The sequence below is a fragment of the Eubalaena glacialis genome, chromosome 8 (genome assembly GCF_028564815.1).
Source record: "Eubalaena glacialis isolate mEubGla1 chromosome 8, mEubGla1.1.hap2.+ XY, whole genome shotgun sequence".
Classification (NCBI taxonomy): Eukaryota; Metazoa; Chordata; class Mammalia; order Artiodactyla; family Balaenidae; genus Eubalaena; species Eubalaena glacialis.
In genome coordinates, this window is record NC_083723.1 from 15,223,901 (window position 1) to 15,241,133 (window position 17,233).

General features: G+C 40.1%; 1 protein-coding gene across 2 annotated transcripts in view; it reads left to right on the forward strand.

Annotated features, from left to right (window-relative positions):
• The window catches only part of AMPH (amphiphysin), a 189,643-nt gene extending 173,326 nt beyond the window's left edge, over positions 1–16,317 (forward strand). For both annotated transcript variants that reach the window (XM_061197580.1, XM_061197581.1), the window contains 4 exons: positions 7,252–7,461; positions 9,219–9,458; positions 12,000–12,101; positions 15,611–16,317. In XM_061197580.1, the coding sequence (XP_061053563.1) occupies positions 7,252–7,461; positions 9,219–9,458; positions 12,000–12,101; positions 15,611–15,718 (660 nt within the window). In that variant the 3' untranslated portion in view covers positions 15,719–16,317. The remainder of the gene's footprint in view (positions 1–7,251; positions 7,462–9,218; positions 9,459–11,999; positions 12,102–15,610) is intronic.
• Positions 16,318–17,233: the final 916 nt, after the last annotated feature.

Sequence of the window (17,233 nt, forward strand, 5' to 3'; positions counted from 1 at the left end):
TTCTGCTATGACCTTAAACCAAATTAACCCCAAAATTCCTTAACTTTGGCATTTCAGCAGGAGATCTTAATTTTTAAAGGAAGTATGGAGCTAAATTGGACAGATGTTGCCATGGCAACCCTGCTGCCAGCAGCTGAGTTGCACTGGGACCAGGCTGCTAAAGGCTTATGATGGGACTGCAGGCGATACTCGGAGAGTAGATTGAAAAAGATGATTGAGCTGAAGGTCAGGGGGAGAAAAACCCACTAAATCCCTTTATTAGAAAGGAAACGTATAGATTGTCAAATGAAGTTTGTAATACCAGGGGCAACCTTTGAAGGGAACAGCATTGGAGGCATGGTGTTCCATGGGAGAGCTCACGCTACAGTCTTGCTGAAGGGGAATTATGACCTGCCGTGTTTTAAGTGTAGTTTATGTGAGGAGGAGTACCATCCACCAGACTGTGTCTTAGTATAGGAACCTTCTCTTCTCTAGCTGCCTCTTAAGCTTCTCTTTAAAATGGATCCTGAAGAGAATCCTGTGTTTTCAGACAAATGCTTGGATCTTCAGACAAGTCAAGAGCTCAAGTTGGATCCAGAACAAGGGCTGGGCAGGAAAAGGCCAGGATGGCCTGGAGTCAGGATTCACACTGTGAGATTCATCTCCCTTCATTACTTCCCAGAGGGACTCAGGGATCACTCCAGCTCCAATGCTTGTTAGTGGGAGAGTCAGAACTAAAACCCACGTTTCCAGCTCCATCTCTAGGACTACTCCCACTCCATCATCTTTCCTCATTTGTAAAATGAGAACTCTGGGTTAGATGAGGCCTCCGGTCCTTCCAGCTGTGGAATCATATCAGTCTTTAACTTGTGAACATAGCTAGGACTGCCCAAGTGCGCAGTTTCTAAGTATTTTCAGTTGTAACTCTGCAGTGCACTGGATAACACCAGGAGATGAAATCATCTTCTTTTCTACTTTCCCATTCTGTACATATCTTTCTAAACAATGGAATTTACAGGACTATTGACAAAAATAATGGGGAGAAATTCTATTCAACCAATCTCTTCTTGATAGCTTTCGATTATATAATTTGTATCAAGTAAGAGGGATTTTACAATATGTTTGCTTAGGTGCCCGGATACATCATGTCTACAAATAAAAATTTTATTTATAATCTACAAATCTCAACTTAAAAAAATCTCAACTTAAAAATTTTATTTATAATCTACAAATCTCAAAAAAAAATTTTATTTATAATCTACAAATCCAAGAGTGTAAGTGAATGCATTGGCTGTAAGAACATGCTTGAATTCTTCAGCAAACATTGCTCGCTTGGGAGTTGTCAGTAGGACATGGCGGGTCTGTGGAGGGTCTGTGGAGGTGCCGGGTCTCAGGATCACTGTGGAACTCTGATTTAGAGGTGCGTTGTTTTGTTGGATGCCGTTTGGTGTGAAAAAACACAGAATTTAGAGTTAGACTGTACCAATCCTGGTTTACGGACTGGGCAAGTCACCAAGTATGAGTTGACTTGTGTAGAAAGCGGGACTATATCTAATAGGGCTGTTGGGTGAATAATATGCAATAAATGTAAAACACCTGGGATAGCGCCTGGAAAATTGTAGAGCCACAGTAAATGTCAGTTTCCCCGACAGGCTACAGAATGTGCATATATATATTGAAACTGTCAAGCAGAAACCTGTCTGTGGATCAGAATTATTATTCTCCATGTTTGGGATAAATTGGAAAGCCTAGAATTCAGTGATCTTTTAGCCAAGTGCCTCCTGCCAAGAGCAAATGTCAGGAAGAGGGCTACTCTCTGACGCAAGTGTAACCAAATTAAAAATATATATTTCTTACATTCTTTACTTATCATTTGTGTCATTTACCCCTGGAATATTTTAATGAAAATCAAATGCATCCGGTGAGCACATAACTGAAGATTGTAAGACTCAAACAGAAAAAAAAAACATAAATCACAAAATTTTACCAGATTCAGTGTCATCAGTGTAGTTTTTCACTTTAATGCTCTTTACAATTAAATATACAAAGTGAGTCAAAGCATGAATAGTACTCTAAAAGTATTAGCCAAGCTCTGGAGAATTTTCCACACACCAGGGCATGAACAAGTCCTAAAAGCACAATAACTGAGCCTGGCATAGAAAAATATGTGTCATCCTTCCCACCCCAGATAGAAGACACTGGTACCCAGCCCACCATGAGTGCGGGCTCATCTTTCTGAAGCATCCAGGTCACCTGGGACCTACTGTCACTCTCACACCAACACATCTTTTGACACATGCATTTGGGGGATTTAAGACAGATGGTTGTGAAATGCTTACAATGTAATGCGGAGTGCAAAAGGCAGTGCTACCTTTACTACATACACGAATTCCCTGGACTTCATTAAGATGCAGATTCCAATTCAGTAGGTTTGGGGTGGGGCCTGAGACCGTGCATTTCTAACAAGCTCCTAGGTGATGCCTCTGCTACTAGCTGGGACCAAGGGTGAAACCGTAGATAGATAATCCCAGTTCAGTTCAAGCACGTGTGCCCTAGCAAGAAGATGTGTGGGAGAAAACACATCAAAATGTTAACATTGGTCATGAAATGATGGGTACTTTGTTTTCTTCTTTATGCTCCCATGTTTTTCAAATTTTCTCTAATGACCACCATTTAATAAAAATACTAAAATTTTAAAAAGAAACTATATTGTATTAACACGCACACACACAAACTAGAAACCAGCTAGTGTTCAATTATAGGAGAACTGTTAAATAAATTGTTAAATAGAAAAGACAAAGTATTATATATCCACTAATATAATTTTTCCAAGAAACACAATCCATGTGTTCTAAAATAAACAGACAAAGTCCCTGTATGCACAGAAAATGAATAAAAATAAATATATCAAAATGGTACCATAAGTTACTTTATTATTTTGAAAACCATGGTATCTATAATTTTTTTATGCAGAAAAATACCTATTTTCAGATGGCCTACCCTATAGGAATTTCATACTAAGGCATCTCTTCACTTTTCCTCATCCAGATCAGTTACACAGTTGGCAAGCTGCTTTTCAGGCATTGTTCAGAGCTAATATTGCCAAGAAAACAAACAATGAATAAATAAAATAAATCAATAAATTACACAAAGCCCGCAGATTACAAATTCTCCTGCAGCCAATCACAGCTCTTATCTGGGGTCTCAGCCCTTGTTGACCTGCTTCTAGGGCACCATCGCCCAGAGGGACCGGTTAGTTTCTGTCACCCACTGTGTTCCCCTGCTGTGCAGGATATGGGGGCCATTGTTGCATTGCATTCATTTCATTCCACTTGCAGGAAATCTCGCTAAGGCACATAGGTGTTTGAAAGGACTCTGCCATGCATGCCATGACCATATTGCTTTCCACCAAGGGGATTGTTGAGGCAGAAGATTAAAAGGCAGTAAGATCTGTACAGTGTGATAAAGTGAGAACTGCTCACCTTCTCAAAGAAGGTCCCCTGCAGATCCCTGTGATTTCTGTGTGATTAATGTGCAAATTGGCAATAGGGTGCATGTGATTCACGGACCTTGTGGATGCGGTAAACAACCCGCCGGTAGGGAGAACTGTTTTTAGTCTCTTTTTGCATCAGATGTTTTCCACCATAAATCTATTTGGCGAACAGATAGTACAGTTTTGGTAGATGATAAGATAATAGTGTTTCTCTTAAAATGTGTAGTGAAGAGAAAAATTTAGTAACGTTGAATATCAAAGGTTTGAAATACTTTCAGTAGTTTCAATACTCTGGTCTCCCTTTAAAAAAAAACACAAAAAATACAGTCATTAGTCATTGTTGTTGCAGGTGTCTAGAGTCTAGAAAAGACTAAATTTAGAGTCTAAGTCTACATTAGCTAACAGATTGGAATACATAAAAATAATCATAGAGGGATAACTCTGTCACTGAAAACCTTTTTAATCTGTTGTTGATTTATCTAGAGCTACACCTAATCTGAGCAAATGGGTTCCATTTTCCATTGTATTTTTATGTTGTTCTATTATTGCAGTCAGTAAATATGCACTGGAGATATTTTGGTAAGAGAAGAAAGTATGGCACAGATTCCAGACATAAGGTGAGGATCAGGGCATTCTTGATTTTTCAGAGGAATGTCGGACAGAGGCAGAAAGATACAAGGGAGTACAGGTGGCGACGTCCTTCTCTGTTTCTATAATGTTCTTAAGGTCTGTAAAATCAGAGTGTTAATTTCAGCTAGAGAAATAGGAATTCATTTCTAATGGACTCAGAGAAGGATGGAGGAGTGATCATTTCTTCCCTTTCCCAAGTAGGTCATTCAAAGTGTTTGGCTTTTCCCCTCTGTAGTCAGTGCCATTTCCTTAGCACCTTGTCTTTATTAGCATTGTTACTTTCAGTATTTTGGTGATTTATATCTGCCGTCATTCTTATCAACAATATTCCACCTGCTCCATCCCTTTTTGTGTGTGTGACAGGGATCAGGTAAATTGCTGACATGCTAAAGCTGGGCTATTTGTTCCTTTGAGGTCAGCGAACATCGGAGCAGACAGACAGAGCCCTTGGTCTCCACCTACTGGTGGCCGGCGTCGCTGCAGCCACCCTGTCAGGTGTAAATCAGATCCAGCCAACGAGGATGCCTATTAAAATTATTTAACAAAGGAGAGGTGATAACATGTATATCTTGCACTAGTAAAATCGGATACAACCAAACTGATAGTTATATAGAGCCATAGAGATAAATCAGGGACTCATTACTAACATTCTATTTGTATCGAGTTAAAAAATTACTTTTGGTAACCCCATCGATACTTCACAAAAATATATTCTCTTCGGGAGCTATATCAATCCAGTTGAGAGTAAAATCCAATTACTAATAGTATGTGCTTGGAACATGTATGTAAGGAAGGGTTCATGTATAATAACTTGGAGGAGTAGCCTGTCAATACCATAATGGCTGCTTTTTGATCTGTAACACTGTGTCTGTGTGTATGTGTGTATGTAGTGGTATTCACTGCTCTGCTTGCCCATGCTGTCTGCATAGTATAGAGCCCATCTGGTTTGAAGCTGTTGAAACCAAGGGCATGTTCACTCCATAGGTGTGATTTTTCCAGACAGATGGAAAGCATACAAAACTTAGAATGATGACAATACAACTTGTTTTCTACATTTGAGCTCATAAGTTCATTGCATGCACATTGTCTTTATGTATAGTTGCCGATGAGGAAGAAAATTCATTAGGTCCTTAGGATCCTGGAGAGAGCTTGTTGGTTTCTCCAACAGTAAAGCTAAGAGCAGTTGTTCATTACTCTTCTTAGAATTAAGATGCCCTCCTAATATATATTCTGAGTATTACTCTTTTAACAATGGTAACAAACATATATATAAAAAGACCCGTTTATGTAAAACAAGAGATGCAATTCTCTTACATTTTTAAATTAACTTTTTATTATAGGAATTTTCAGTCATTCACCTAAATATAAATCCCCCTGTACCTGTTACCCCACTTCAGTAATTATCAATGTTTATAATTCACCTTAAATAAGTATATTACAATTCAAGTAGAAGGATTACTTTTCTGAAGTCATGTGCTTTAATGCCAGAGTAGAAAAAAAAATAAATGCCATGTAATGGCCAGTGGCTGCATTTTGGATCATTGCACACCGTGTGGAGAGCCAAATTCTCATAATAGGAATTTCTCCTAAGAGAGGAAGTAAATTTCTAAGAATATGAGTAATACTTATAACAAATACTACACTGTTAGCATTATTTTTCATTTCTAAAGTAAAATGTTGCAGAAAAATGTATTCTGCAACAGGTTATTTATTTATTTTTCTTTTTTTTAATTGAAGTATAGTTTGTTTACAATGTTGTGTTAGTTTCCAGTGTACAGCAAAGTGATTCAGTTATACATATATATATGTGTGTATTCTTTTTCAGATTCTTCTCCTTTATAGATTATTACAAGATACTGAGTATAGTTCCCTGTGCTATACAGTAGGTCCTTGTTGGTTATCTAATTTCTATTTAGTAGTGTGTATACTGCAATGGTTTATTTTTATAAATAAAAGTAAATTTGAGTCAGAAGAAAGTTGTTATTTTAAAAAGTGCCCTGCTGTGACTGTAGGTGTGTAGCTCAGAATCTCCATGTCCCATTTCTGAGGCCCGATTGGCAGGCACTCTCCATCACCCTTTTCAGTATTCTGGGTTTGACAGTTAATATCTGCAACATCAGAGCTTTCCTAACTTAATAGGACAGACTGGGTAGAATTTATTCAATAAAGAAAAGGAATAGCTAATGCTAATCACATCAGCTAGCAAGATCAGTTTTTGAAAGATGCGTCCTGAGTGTATTATATAAGATCAAGCTACAATTCTCCTTCTTTCTCAGTCTTTCTGATTTGAACCTCTCAAATCACGTCTGCCAAACTGATGTGAGAGTCTTGTTCAAGACTTGGGCTCCATAGCCAATCTGTGCAAAACTAAAACTTCTGATTGCACTTTATTTCATTATTACAAGTTTTAAATACAATTTAAAGCTCTTCTGACTGCGTTCCAACCTTAGAAACAAAATTCTCTTTTTTTCTATCTTGCTTTTCTCAGTAAAGGACCCAAAGTCTGATTTGATTTTTGGATTATATTGCATATTTGATGACAAAAATGATTTTCCCTTCATTCTCAAAAGGTCTCATTGAGAAACTTCCTAATTTTTTTTTTTTTCAGGGCTGTGATTTAGCTTCTGGGACCTTTCCCCATGAAGATTTGAAAGTTCATACTAAAATACAGTTTTTCTAAATTCTGACTTTGTGTGATGAGGGTACTTTCAAGTGGCTTTCTTCCATGACCCAGGTAGTATCGGGCCTGGGCCCCTTCCATTTCATCACTCAGATAGCCTCTACAGCCTTGCCGCCCTCTGCTTTCAGCCAACAAAGCTAGAAAGAGCTTGAGGAGGGGACCACGCACACCTTAAAAGCCATGTCTCAGGAGCGGCATGTGTCACTTCCATTCAAATTCCATGTGCTACACCCAACTGCAAGGAAAGCTGAGGAATGCAGCATTGTTGGGGGCCAGGAGGAAGAGGAGTCAGGGTTTTGTTGAGCAAATGGCAGACTCTGGTGTACCTGCATCCTGGGCTTCAGGACATGACAAAGAAAGCCTGGAAGTCTGATGGCCTCGGCAGAGGGGAGAGACATGAAAGGGCTGAGTCTGACTCTTACTGAGGCCCGTGGAGACAGACACAGCCTGTTTGGTTTCTGCTTTACAGTTCATCCCTGGAACGGATGCTGATGTGACAGCTGAGCCCTTGGTGCCGGCAGCCGAGGGGGCCCCCGTGGGGGAAGCAGAGACAGAGAAGGTGACTCTTCCTGCTGGAGAAGGAGCGAGTTCAGAGGAGGCCAAGATTGACACCGAAGCCACAGAGGCTGTAGATGGTGACAGACCTCAACCGGTAGAGACAGAAGCAGCAGCAACTCAGGTACATGTCCTAGTAAATGGAGGTTCTAGGGAGATACCGCCCATTGAAATCCTGTCTGTTGGTTAATGGTGGTACCTCTTTGGGATGTGGAGTTGTGGACAGTTGGTAGCCATTCTGTGGCATTGCACTCCACCAAAACGAAATACTCCATTCTCAGGAAGAGCGACCTCAGCACTCTCTCAGTATCAGCATTGTGAGGCTCCACACGGGCCCCTACTGCTCTGCCAGACTGGGCTTAAGCACAGGTAGGGGCAAAGGAAACCGTGGAATAACGTGACGGAGAAAAGGAGGGAAGCACAGTGAAAAGGACGAGAATGGGGGAAGGAGGAAGAGAATATGATAGAACAAATACAGGGTTGTTGGATGCAGTGAGAAAATAGCCACAAAGTGCTTAGCCAGGTGCCAGGCACATGGTGAGAAGCCCGTATTAGTAGTTAAATCATATTACTGTAATTACTGTTTTGTGGTCATGATTTTTATTAGAGTGCCCCAAACTCACCATTAGGCTCCTTTCACCAAAAGCCCACCCCTGTGTTGCACTTTCAAAAGAAAATGGGTCATTGATACGTACATGAAGTTGGAGTTACCCAAGTTCTTCATTTCTTCAGAGAAACACTCAAAGGCAACAAATACAGACGTTCCTAATGTGGAGCCTCAAACCCAGGAGCCAAAGCAAGGACAGCTTTTCTCAAGCCCATGTTCTTGCTCTTCTAAGTGGAAACAGTGAAGAGTTGGCTTAATGTGAGGCTTTGCTTTTTCCTGATTATTTTACTCATAATAAATTTCCAATAATCTCTCCAGAGTTACTTAAAGCTTGAAATTGAATGATCCCTTCAAACAGCAGGTAGCAGTACTACTTAGAGAAATAACTCAAACGTGTATGCCGTTTTTTCCGTAGATTGTCTTTGTCACAATGCCAGGCATATTCCTGTACGTATTGCTATGCTTGTTGAAAGAGTGTATTGTTTTCTCCAAATTGAAGAATGGAGGTGCCTGTGTCCGCTGATACCTGAGGATGTGTCGAACTTGATCTCCAGGCTTCCATTATGCTAGCGAAATTCCCCTCAGTGCTCATCTTTGTTAAAAAATGAAAGAGAGATCTTGATCCTTTGGTTCTGCTTTTCCCCCCAGACAACACCGTACTTAGAGTGGTTGGTGGGACTTGTTATCCCTCAAGTTGTCACTGCAGTGTGGGCTCTGATGATAATCAACAAGCAAAGGACAGGCAGATTATCTCCAAACATGGGCCACCAGATCTTTACCAACAATATGGTTTCAAGGAGAAAAGCAGTCACAGGAGGTGAAATGTCAGTTTCAAGCGAGGGTTACTATTCAGTGGGACAAGAACGGACCACTGCGAAAATGAGAGCATTCTTGGAGTCCTACTACATTCCCTTTCAGGATTGTCTCCCCAGCCCCATCGTGACTCGCCCTCTCTCCCCGACGCCTCCTATCCCACTTCCCAGTTTCCCTAGGAAAACCTCACTCTTACCAAACTTCCTGGTTGTTCAAGGATCCAGAAATTAGTCCTACTAAGGGCTTCTGTCTCAGGAGAGATAGAAAGGAAGCCATGTCGGGAGGAAGGTCCTGCAAGGTGGAAGGGCCAAAGGCCAGAAGAAGGGAACAGCAAGCATTTAGCTGAATGGGGGAGGTGGGGACAGTGGAAGCAGGCAGCGTGGGGCGGGGTAGCGGCCGCTCTTGGAGGGTACAAAAGTCTTCTTTCCCAGTCGCTGCCAACCACATTGTTCTTCCTTTAGGAGAAGGTCATCCCTTCGGTGGTCATAGAGCCCGCCTCCAACAATGAAGGGGAGGGAGAACACGAAGAGACCATGGGTGCAGAGTCCAAGGAGGCAACTGCCGACGCGGCTCTTCCGGGCTCCACCGGCGAGACGCCAGCGCTGGCCTCGGAGGAACAGAAGGCGGGCAAGGCCTCCCAGCCTGCCGCCCCCTCCGCAAGCGAGGCCTTCCAGGAAGGGCCTCCCGGCTTCCTCTACAAGGTCTTAACATTTCTTTTTATTTTGCTTTTTTTTTTTCTTATTTTATTCAATGTCAGGAAAATGTAATAGAAAAATCTGTTACTTTGGATGGAGAACAGAGTGTAATTAAATTTAGCCCTACTTGAGAACTGTGTACCATTTGATTTGCAGTTAACGAGGTTCATTGTTTAGTTCAAAAAAAAGCTTGTGCGTTTGGTTGTCTTATCTGCACAAAGGGATACATTTGGAGTGCCACACCTGATTTTTAAATATATTTTCAGTTCTCTGTGACCTGCGATACAGTTTTACTTAAATTAAAGCTGATTCTCTTTTAAAAAGGAGAAATGGTGTTTCAGATCTCTTAACATTTGTTATTTTTTAATCTGGTGGCCATTTGTCCCTCCTTTGCTTTGAGGTCCTTTTGTGCAAACTTGGTTGTCTGATTTTTCATCTTTTTGCTACATGTATTTGTGCTCTGACCGCCTTAGGCTTTATTCCCACATCCCATTGTAACATGGCAAGGTTTCCAAGCTGCTGGGCTACAAGAACCACAGTCATGTCTTTCCATATTTTAACAACCAATCATTAAAGAAAGTTCGCCACAGGGTAAATGATATGCCCCTTGGTAGCGAATGGGTGGATTTCTTCTTGGTAGTGAATGGGTGTGCCCTCCCGAGCTCCCCCTAGAGGCCAGGGCTTGAAATCATCCGTGTGCTTGTCTGGTCCCCCATGGAGGGCAGGATACATGAATCGCTCAGTCAGCTCTGGCACCTCGTTGTAGTGCATGGCACAGAGTAGGGAGTCAATAAATATTTTGAAAGTTAATAACTATCTTAATGGGCTTCCACGATAAGGATAAAAAATAACGGCAAGAAGGTTTTGCTCAGAGAGGCCATCAAATGGCTACTAAAGTCTTCATAAATGGAAGGGTGCATACCAAAAACCCAGTAAATACCTAATACTTAAGCCTAATACCCTAGTTTAAGCCAGGGGTTAAAGGCAGATAATCCTACCTAACAGAATATAGTTGGAATGTTAATTTGCATGTTTGATTTTGCATTTCCTAATTCAGCTCTTTGTCTTTTAAAAAGTGTTAACTCGATGTGTGTTTTGTGTGTTTGTCGGGGTGGGACTGAGTGGAATCCTCTTCTTCTCTCTCTCTGCTCATTACAAAGTAACTGCTACCTTGTCACCTCCAGTGGGTCCAGGTGGGATTGATGAATGAATGAATGTGGAGAAAAAAGCTAGGCTTGTGGCCAGGGAGGGCATGTGCCCCACTGGGTTCTTTTTTAAGAAGAGGACATGAAATCAAGGGGGCAGGTGCCATGCAAAGCCAGGCCTGGCTGGGTCCCTCCCTGGCTTTGCTCACTAGCTGCAGTGTGAGATGGGGAATTGCACTTACCCTCTCTCTCTGGGCTTCAGTTTTCTCATCAGAAAAATGAATTTGATAGTCATTTCCAGCTCTGACATGTTATGATTCTGTATGCAAAATACACAACTTAAAAGCCAGGTGTTCAATCTTGGCAGTGGGATTGAGGCGAGGGATATGGGAGAGAGAAAACTGGCCATGACTAAATCATTATCCAAGCTGGGTGATGAGTCCATGGGGGTTCATTATAGTACTCTTTCTCCTTTTGCTTTTTAAAAAGTTTCTGTAATCAAATTTTAAAGAAATCTTTCAAAAAAAAAGGGAAAGAAGGGTGGTGGGTTAAGGCAGATGTTGTTAAAAGGTACAAACTTGCAGCAAGTAGTAAAGTAGACCTAGAGATCTAATCCATGGTGAATATAAATGACACTGTTGTATTATAGTCATCAAACCTGCTAAGAGACTAGAACTTAATCAACCCAACCACTAAAAAGAAATGATAATTATGTAACCTGATCAGGTGCTAGCTATCGCTACAGTGGCAATCATATTACCATATATAAGTGTATCAAATTAATACGGTGTATACCTTAGATTATACAATGTTACATGTCAAATATATTTCAATTAAAAACCAGAAAAAGAGAGAAGGAAAAGAAACAGATTGTCATGGTTTAAAGGGTAAGATAGAGAAGGAAGTTTGCTTATAAAGAAATTGATCACAGGCTTAATTAGTAATTCCCATATAACATGCAAGTGATGGTTTTCTCAATTATTATTTTACAGAAGCTGGGGTTAGAGGAACTTTTCACTAGGTATCTTTACTTCAGGTTTAAAAACAAACAGTAACAAAACATTGATGATAATACAATGCAAATCTCTAACAAAAATACGATAATTAAAATTTCATTAATGCACTACATTTTAGTTCTTGCAGAAGGCATTGCTTTACTAAATATACATTCAAGTGGCCTCAGTATCAGTCTGTAAGACTGAGATATTTTAAGTAAACAGAGATTAGGATTTCTTTTCTGTCTTCAGCGGCCTTCTTCCTTGGGGTGTGACTCATCTTCATCCTTTTTTATCGAGCTTGGAGATGCTTCTTAGAGAGCCTGCTGATAATCTGGCTGAGAGACTTTAATTTTACATCTCCTTTTCTTTCTAAAATGAATCGGTTCTCTTACAATCTTTTGCAGGTGGAAACACTGCATGATTTCGAGGCAGCAAATTCTGATGAGCTTACCTTACAAAGGGGTGACGTGGTGTTGGTGGTGCCCTCAGATTCGGAAGCTGACCAGGTAAAGGATGAGAGTGGAAAGTACTGCAGGCTGTATTGGTTTTTCCTGAGAGTCAGTTGGGCACAGTGACTTCCTGAAGACGTTTCTACCTTCTGAGATGCTGTGTGACAGCTCTGAAAAGGGCTTAAGGTCACAGCATCACTAACTAGATTTTTAGGACACTTCTTCTGGGATGCTATTGGGATGCTATTATATATATATATTTAATACAAATAGATGACAAAGCATAAATTACCAATATCAGGCAAAAGTGTCTAGGTGTCTCAAAATCATTAAAAACCTCATTATAAACTTATGAAAATATGTAAAATATATATAAAATATAAATTTATATATATTTTTGCATTAACCATAAGTTATCTTTTAAGGAAATAAAGAGAAAAAAAGCTAGTCTTTTATATTTACCAACATGTTTGCCATTTCCAGTGCTCTGATTTCTCCCTATAGATCTGAGTTTCCATCTGGTCTCAATTCCTTTCCACTTGAAATACTGAGTCCTAGAGTGCTGATGTTCTAGCAGTAAATCCTCTCAGCATTTGTTTACATGACGTTTATTTGATGCCTTTATTCATGTTCATTTTTAAGGACTTTTCACTAGAGGAAGAATTCTGAGTTGGATTCTTTTTCTTTCAACTCTTTAAAGATGTTGCTCCATTGTTTTCTGCCCTCTCCTATTTATATTAGAAGTCAGCTGTAATTTGTTTAACCTTGTTTCTCAGTATACACTGTGGCTTTTTCCCTGAGGACTTTCTAGAATTTCTCTGTACCTTTGGTTTTCATCCGTTCAACTATAATGTGCTTAGGTGTTATTTTTTTTTTATAGGTTTCATGCTTGGGGTTCATGAGCTCCTTAGACTTGTATCTTGATTTTTTTTTTAAATTACATTCAGAAGATTTTTGGCTATTATTTCCTAATGTTTCCCTCTCTTTCACCTCTTTTTCCTCTGTCTCCAATTATATATATGTTGGACTTCTTGATGTCTAAGACTCTGGGTTTTTTTGTTCAGTATTTACTCCTCTTTGTACTTACATTGGATAATTTCCATTGATCTTCTTCGAGTACAGTGATCCTTTCTTCTGCTGCTTTGAATTTGTTGTTAATCTGATCTTGGGAATTTTTAATTTCAGATATTACTTACACAGGTCTATAATTTCTATGTTTTCTTTTATATAGTTTCTGGTTTTTTGCTGAGATTTTCCCATCTATTCTCATTATTACCATCTTTCAGTTTAAGTACTTGAACCGAGTTACAATAGCTGCTTTAAATTTCTTAGTAGTTCTCTCTTTCAAGATAGTAGTTCTCTGTAGTTCTCTCTTTCAAGATATTCTCCATAAAACTGCTCCTCTGAATGCCCTGCATCACACAGACTGAGGCTGATCCTCAAGGAGAAAGCTCCATTAACAGATCTCACCCAATGCAGTTTCAAGGGTTAAATATCCCCCAATTTCTACCTGCTTTTGGTCATTCTCAGTGCCTTCAAATAGTTGTTATACTTGCACAACTCCATTATTTGTGAAATTCTAATATATAAACTTATATTTTATAGCTGTCACTTCTAAATATAAATAGTTGCATTTCTGTATGCATATGTATATATAACTACATATAAATATATAGTTGTTCTAGTGTTTATAACTGTTCTATGCAAAAGCATTTGTCTGATACCAGCTATTTTGCCACTACCCAAACTGGAAATCTTTAGTCTACCACATGTTTTAAGCAGTTAAAATTTAATTTTCTATATTTTCCTCACTAAAGATTGATATTAACTATGATTCTTCACTTTATAAGTTGCATTTCAAAATGTATGTGTTGGAATATATCTTGATTATGGGTTTGTGCCAGCCCTTTATTTTTGTCTTTATTGAAACTATTTTAAGATGCGTGACTCCACTTGGCTCCATTAGATTTTTCACCCGCTGTAAATAAAGTCAAATATAGACACTTGAGGGGAAAATATGACCTTTTTTATGTCTACTAGAGGTTTAGAAAATATTTAGTTATCATCTTTAAGTATAACTTTGTCCTTCACATACACAACATCATAATTTTATAGAGGACACTTTTCCTCATCAGCTAGGATTTTATCAGTTATTTTATTGAATCATTTTTTTCTCAGTGTTATTTTTTTCTGTCTTCAAAAATTGGCCTGTCTAAATGCTTATATTTCTTGTCTATATAGCAGCAACAATTTATGGTCTCAGATTATATCAAAGGGAGTGTATTCAGCTTCTTTATTTAATTTTTGAGACCTTGTTTTATCTGATGTACTTGAACTATATTGGGGATTGGTTCAGATTAAATCCGACTATCCCTCATTTTAAGTGGGATCTCTTTCCTGCATTGGTTAACATAATAAAGGTAGTCATTTCCCTCTCGTTTCACTTCATACGGTCTGTGTGTTTAAAATAGTTCCTTCAACTCAGCTTTTCCCAACTAGCCTCTGCTTATCTCCAGAAAGCCAAGGGCAGATGGCAACCTCTGTTTCTCAGTTTTACGTTTGGTCTCCCATGCTGTATGACCAGGCAGGGATGGGTTCTTTAAACTTTCCGTGGTTAACTGTCTTCATTTTTGTGAGGGCACGCCTATACAATAGACAAATGTTTATGAGGAGTAATTTACAGACTCTACAAATGTTTCCAGCAAGAATGTCATGACATCAAACAGCTTTGTAGTTTATATAAACTTGAAAAGCAACAAACACAATAGTGATACCAGGCAACACATATCGAGCTGTTAGTATTTGGTAAGCCTTGTATATGGTGGTTTATTTCAGTTACATGATGTGTGCTGGCAGACAGAGTTCCTTCTTATAAGCAAGTGGTTGAGGATGAAATAAAAGACCTTCCATTGCCTTGTCAGCACTATATTCCAGCCCCACTGGTCCTCAAGCCTTTTATTCACTGTGATCCGCAGGACAGGAAATGGTCCTGTGTGTGATGTTTTCACCCGATGTTCCTCTCTTTGCACTGGCTATAATCCATCCTTCCTTCCTTCCTTCCTTCCTTCCTTCTTTCCTTCCTCCCTCCCTTCCTCCCTCCCTCCCTCCCTCCCTCCCACACTGCTCGGCTTGTGGGATCTTAGTTCCCTGACCAGGGTTTGAACCCGGGCCCTCGGCAGTGAGAGCACACAGTCCTAACCACTGGACTGCCAGGGAATTCCCTGCACTGGCTATAATTCTAATTCTTTCCTCTTCCTTAAGGACTTACGTCATAATCCAGTTAGCATCAATTAACTATACTTTATACAAAATTATAATATTAATGTTAACCTTCAATTAACAATATACATAAAATAATTTCATATGTTTACTCCTTTTTTTTTTTTTAACTAACAACTTACTTGGGACAAGCCTTCCCCCTGAGCTCAGCACACCTGTTTACATGTAATGCATCATCCTCGTGCAGGACCACAATGCTCATTAAACCCATTATTTTATTAATCTTTGGCAATGCAGATTTTTCCAGTAGTTTGTTGGACTCTGAAAGCTCTGTCTTTGTCTTGCAGGATGCAGGCTGGCTGGTAGGCGTGAAGGAATCAGACTGGCTTCAGTACAGAGACCTCGCCACGTACAAAGGCCTCTTTCCAGAGAACTTCACCCGGCGCCTGGATTAGGGCCAGAAGTATTGTAGAAAGAGCCTGATTACTGGGTTTTTAAACCTTTGTGAAAACCTGAAGAGTTCACTTTTGCTATGACACTCTTAGTGATTTACAGACCAATGCCAGACAAAGTTCGGAAGCCTATGTCAATGAAGCATGTGTGCAAACAAATGTTTAGAGGAAAAAAAACAAGTAAATTAAGGAAAAAGTCTTCACTGGTTCCCACGTTCTTGCTAACAGGTTTGTTTGTGCTTTGTCCAAGCTGTGGAGACTTGTATACTCGACCCCCTCCCACCAGTTCTAAAGTAGCTTTCTCCAGACCAGAACCTTAATTTCTCTGCACCAAGTGTATGGTATTGAGTGGCTTCCCTGCAGAAGACGTGATGAATTGTCCTGTAATACGAGATTATCTTATTCCCCTGTGCAGGTGTGAGCACGTGCTCTCTCTCTCTCCCTTTCACATTTACTGTGTTTAAAACGAAACTGCTGCAAAAGTTGTCACTGTTCTTTACCAGCACCTCTCTCTCTAAATATATATGGACACACAGTCACACGAGCTAGTTCTCATCACTCCTGGATCTATGTGTATGCACAAGGCTACATATACATAGTTGCGCTCTCTCCTTTCCATTGTAGCTTTTTAGCCTCTTATGTGTCATTGATACATGCGTTGCTCTTATTCCGTCTGGCATCACAGTTGCAGTTTTGCCTCTGGGCAAAACCAGCCATCCCATTGCCAAAAGAGTGGACAGTATCTGTGTTCGGAATGTGCGTTCTTCAGGATGCGATGACTAACGGCACGTCGGAGCTGCTGCCCCTTTGGAGAAAGCAGAGTCTGATGATCTGGATGTCCGGCCACCATGACTGGAGGTGGGCGAGTTGCGATCAGCAGCTAAATTGTCTTAATTTCTGCCTTTCTGAGACTGGCTAGCTGATGGGGCATTTACATCCACCTCCAAAGAACACTATTTCAAAAAGCTCCTATATATTTCCACGTCTTTTTATTGATGCAACTCATCTTCACAGATCGTCCGAAAATAAGATATAGATGATGTATGCTGTATCCACAAGTCATCTGTAACGATTCTGTTTTCAGTGCTGTGTCATTCCAAATAAACCTTGGGTAATCTCCAGCAATGACCTTGACTCCTTCCAATGAGTCATTTGTTATGGAAAGCTTGTTGCATTCGGGTACACTGCTTGAAACAGTCTATGTTGGAGTTGTTATTTGTGCAGAAATGTGCTTGTCCCCCCGGATTGTGCTCCGCAGCCCGCCTCCCTTCCGCAAACCCCTGCATCCCAGTCATTGCTGGTCACTCGGTGGTCCCTGCTGCCTGGCAATCACTACAGCACAAGTAACAGCTTTCAGTGGAGGCCCCTCCGAGGTGCCGGCTGTCGCTGCCCTAGTCTGTGTGTCACAGAAATCTGACGACCTCCATGATCAGCAGTTTCTTCTCACACCAGCCCCATTTTTTTGGTTACTTTTCTTTCTGACATGTTTATGTTTGGAGGTACATACAAAAAATAGAT